This window comes from Hylaeus volcanicus, chromosome 4 (genome assembly GCF_026283585.1).
Source record: "Hylaeus volcanicus isolate JK05 chromosome 4, UHH_iyHylVolc1.0_haploid, whole genome shotgun sequence".
NCBI lineage: Eukaryota > Metazoa > Arthropoda > Insecta > Hymenoptera > Colletidae > Hylaeus > Hylaeus volcanicus.
In genome coordinates this window covers 2,571,821-2,577,047 of record NC_071979.1, presented here as the reverse complement: position 1 = coordinate 2,577,047, position 5,227 = coordinate 2,571,821, and the positions used below count along the sequence as shown (strand labels likewise).

Genomic DNA, 5,227 nt, shown 5'->3' with positions numbered 1-5,227 from the left:
TTAAATTCGTGTTAAATTTGTTCACTTTACTAATGTGTTATTTCTCATTGTTATTTTAAACATCAAGCCTGAGTACCAATTACAATTCTTCCACCTGTTATTATTCGAAGAATGTTAACTTCTAATTCAAAAAATGTTAAATCTAAATGTTTGAAATTCGTGTTAAATTTGTTCATTTTACTAATGTGTTATATCTCATTGTTATTTTAAACATTAATTTTGGCTATAATGTGAATTCATCATAGTTCGCACCTGAGAACCAATTATAAATCGGCCATCTGTTATTATTCGAAGAATGTTAACTTCTAATTCAAATAATGTTAAATCTAAATTCTTGAAATTCGTGTTACTAATATTTTATATCTCATTGTTATTTTAAACATAGAGTCTGCCTATAATGTGAATTCATCATAGTTTGCACCTGAGAACCAATTATAATTCCGCCACCTGTTATTATTCGAAGAATGTTAACTTCTAATTCAAATAATGTTAAATCTAAATTTTTGAAATTCGTGTTAAATTTGTTCATTTTACTAATGTGTTATTTCTCATTGTTATTTTAAACATCAAGCCTGAGCACCAATTACAATTCTTCCACCTGTTATTATTCGAAGAATGTTAATTTCTAATTCAAATAATGTTAAATCTAGATGTTTGAAATTCATGTTATATTTGTTTATTTTACTAATATTTTATTTCTCATCACAGTTCGCACCTGAGACCAATTAAACCAATTATAAATCGGCCATCTGTTATTATTCGAAGAATGTTAACTTCTAATTCAAATAATGTTAAATCTAAATTCTTGAAATTCGTATTACTAATATTTTATTTCTCATTGTTATTTTAAACATTAATTTTGGCTATAATGTGAATTCATCATAGTTCGCACCTGAGAACCAATTATAAATCGGCCATCTGTTATTATTCGAAGAATATTAACTTCTAATTCAAATAATGTTAAATCTAAATTTTTGAAATTCGTGTTACTAATATTTTATATCTCATTGTTATTTTAAACATCAAGTCTGCCTATAATGTGAATTCATCATAGTTCGCACCTGAGAACCAATTATAATTCCGCCACCTGTTATTATTCGAATAATTAATTATTCGAAATGGTCCCCTACGTTATTGAACTCCATATATCGCGTAACGTGAAATTTTCTATTACGCGTCCTCGAGTTTTTCGCTAGTACTCGTTTTTCCAGCACTCAGGGTCGCGTCTAATAAGAAAAAGACAGATAGAGTTAGAGGGAGATGGAGAGGGAGAGAGAAAGAGAGAGAGAAAGTGTGTAATTTCTCCCCTCCTGAAAACAATACACGCCTTATTAACCCTCTCCTGATGATATATGAAAGAACACATGTGTCACCAGCTACTCAGTACTCCCGCGCGGGCCATGATTGTTTACACGTTGTTTAAAACCGATCCGATAATTCGTCACGTCTAAAAACACGTACCCGATGCGTTGTGCTCGATTTTAACGTCCAACTCAAGTTATTACAATATAATATTCAAATAACAACGTAGGAAGTACTTCGTTAGGAACAATGATCTGCCAAAATGGAACTTTATCTCTAGAAATTAAAAATGTGAGTTCTGAACAAATTTTTAATTTTAAATATTTTTTTTTTTTTATATTGTAATAGATATACAAAGTTCTGGGAGATTGAGGAACAGTTTAAACATCACGTTGCGAGAGACTATGGCAATTTCTGAACAAAATGAACATTTATGTTATAGTAATTGTTATAGTAATCATACGCATTTATCTATATGTTCGACTTTATTTAAGAAATCATTTAATTTTCTGTTGTTTCGGATCGAATGTGGGAGACAATTTTTTGAATTCTAATTTTTAACTATTTTCGAAATATATATATATATATATATATGCAAAAACAATTATATACATAATATATATATATATATATATATTATATATATAATTGTTTTTTATATATATAAATTTATATAAAATATATATAAATATATTTTATATATATATAATATGTATAATATAATATAATATTATATATATATATTTATATTCTTGTTGATTGAAGTTTGTACAGGCACATAGTAGGTTTATTTATTTATTTTAATCGTTATATATATATCCTGATAACGTATATATATACATGTTATCAGGATATTATTACAATACATTTTATTGTGAAATTAAACCTTGTTAGTGTATTACTATTTCTACAAATTTTATTATAACACTCGTCCATTAATATTTTAAAAGTCTTATTATATATATATGGAATGGATTAATTAAAATATTATTATATATATAATATATATAATAAGACTTTTAAAATATTAATGGACGAATGTTATAATAAAATTTGTAGAAATAGTAATATTACAATAACAATATTTAATTTCACAATAAAATGTATTGTAATAACATCCTGATAACATTATACATTACATTATTATATTATATATAATTAATTCGTATAACATACGATTGTGTGATGATAAGTTTCACAATTGCCTAATTTTCGAATAAATAGGGTATTCACCAAAATAGTTGTAGAAATAAGTAATACCAATGAAATTTGTAGAAATAGTAATGTTACAACAACAAGGTTTAATTTCACAATAAATTGTATTATAATAATATCCTTATAACATTATATATTATATTATTAGGGGAATAAATTAAGAAGATACCATTAACTTCGCTTAAGGTATAAGCAAAAAAATATAAAATGCCTACATTTTTTATGTGAATACTTCTCATTCAAATGTCACCTACGTAGGTTTATTTATTTATTTTAATCGTTATATATTCAAACGATAGCTTAATAAGACTTTTAAAATATTAACGGACGAATGTTATAATGATTTACGATGATAAGTGTAGTTAATGTTTGCTGAGTTATCAATGTTCTCAATGATATATAAAACATAGGAAGTTTCTTGGCGAATCGCTAATAATCTCGACAGTTAGTACGACCTCAAATATAGAAACAGAATACTCTGTATTGCATTGCGACAAAGATAAAGCGTTACGTTAAAAATCGTCGTACAGATAAATAGTATAATATAATACATTTATTAAATATTAATTCATAGTAAATCAATGATAGATGTAATAAAATGTAATATATTTCAATTTTAAATACATTTAAATCTTTAAAAGTGAAATAAAATTACATTTATAATTAAATAAATATACGTATGAATATAATTTATGAGGATTTTATTATATAATTATTATTTATACTATATATATATATATATATATATATTTATTCATTATATAATAAATTTATTATATATCTATACATAAAATCTTAATAATTACAAATATTTACCAATATCAATGAAATAAAGGAAATGCATTTCCTTCAATTTTGTTATCACGCATTTTTATTAGCAAGAAATAATGTATTGTAACAATCAGAAAGCGACACATTTTTATGCATTACATTTACATTTGTACAATAACTTGAAACAAATATTCATAAATAAATATAAATAAACCATAATTACTGTAAGGACTTGAAAGTAAACTATTTAACTTATTTATATTTTAAACATAATGCAGGGCGAATCATAAATGTACGATACCTATACATTCTCCCTATTTAGTTTTTATTAATTTACTTTAGTTATTTAGAATGGATTAACTGAAGGAATTCAGTTCGGTAATACTTTTCGAGACAACTTCGAAAAATTACATTGCAAGATGTTTTCGTAAAATAGAGTAATACGTAAATTTTTTAAATTTTTGTGAAAATCAAAGCAATATATATATATTTCTGTAATATTTAATAAATGTATTATATTATACTATTTATCTGTACGACGATTTTTAACGTATATATATTTCTATATATAGTCAATTTAATACTATTATATTAATAGTATATAATTAATTGTAACTATTACCTGTTTAAAATTTGACTGTTATTATGAATTATTCATAATTTTGCTATAACTATTAATTGCAAATAATCAGTAATAAAAGTAAAATTTAAACAGTTAATAATATTACAGTCGTGTAATAATAGTAAATAGTAGTAAATAGTAGTATAATAGTATTAAATATATTATTATATGTATATTTATATAATTAGCTGTAACTCTTAACTGTTTAAATTTTGACTTTTACAACTAATTATTCATAATTTAACTAGAACTATTAATTGTTTATGATTTTTCAATACGAAAATCTGTTCTGTCGTTACAATTGGTTGATCCGTGGCCGACATTCGAGATACCTTTTTACAGAGCTTTGCAAAAATACGCTCGTTACGCTCTTGTGAAACTAGATCACGGATTATAGTCAGTCTCGCGTGCAACATTTTTGTTTTTTTAACCACTTAGAAAAATACGAGCGTAACACGCGTAAGTCAGTAACTTGCTGACGAACCAAATTCCAAGCGTTTCCTCGCGAAACCGTTCAAAGGAACAATTTTTTTATTGATAATTTCAAACGTTAAACTATACTTTCGATTATTGTTCCTAAGAATCTCCGAATATTTAAAAATTTTTAATATATCAACACGTTGGAAACACTTATTTTTTTTTTACATAAATGTTTGTACAGGCATATTGTTAAGAAACTTGTTTAAAATTTATTTACACTGAAATCATTTGTTGAACAGTTTTAATACTCAATTTAATTTATTCGTTGAACAGTTTTAATACTCAAAAAATAATTTTGAATTTATTATCATATTATTTATTACGAAATCGTGTATTATATATGTATGTATACAAGGTGGTCCACGCAACTTCTACATCTTAAGTAACTCCCAAAGTACACATTGCATAAAAATCCTTTTTAACCAATTTCGAAAAGGAGGAGGTTACTTAATTCAACACGTATATATACTTTTTTTTTATTTTTAAGGTGTGTTCACCGATTATGAAGGGATAGCTAGTCCAATCGGAATGAAACCTCTTGCATCTGGTAGAGGATCACTGCAACTTGGTTCCATAAAAAAACATTTGGCGTTGTTTCATTTTTTACCACTTTATATCACTTTTTGTCGCAAAATGCGTACTGTTCCACGTACGTTTTGCCTGCAATCGATGAAATCGGCGAAACCTCTTACATTTTGCTGTCGGACAGGTTTTAGCGATGATCTTAATTGCAAAAATTTATGAATTTCTATATTGTTTATAACTATTGTTAGTGCAAAATCCCTATTTGTTGATGTAACTAGGCAAGGAAGTACCCGATCGAGATGGAATATTCCA

General features: G+C 25.5%; 1 protein-coding gene across 1 annotated transcript in view; it reads left to right on the top strand.

Annotated features, from left to right (window-relative positions):
* The first annotated feature begins 1,235 nt into the window (after window positions 1–1,235).
* Window positions 1,236–5,227, top strand: part of LOC128874820 (bifunctional 3'-phosphoadenosine 5'-phosphosulfate synthase-like) — a 16,787-nt gene continuing 12,795 nt past the window's right edge. Inside the window, exon 1 of the mRNA XM_054119913.1 lies at window positions 1,236–1,593. Within this exon, the coding sequence (XP_053975888.1) occupies window positions 1,552–1,593 (42 nt within the window). The 5' untranslated portion in view covers window positions 1,236–1,551. The remainder of the gene's footprint in view (window positions 1,594–5,227) is intronic.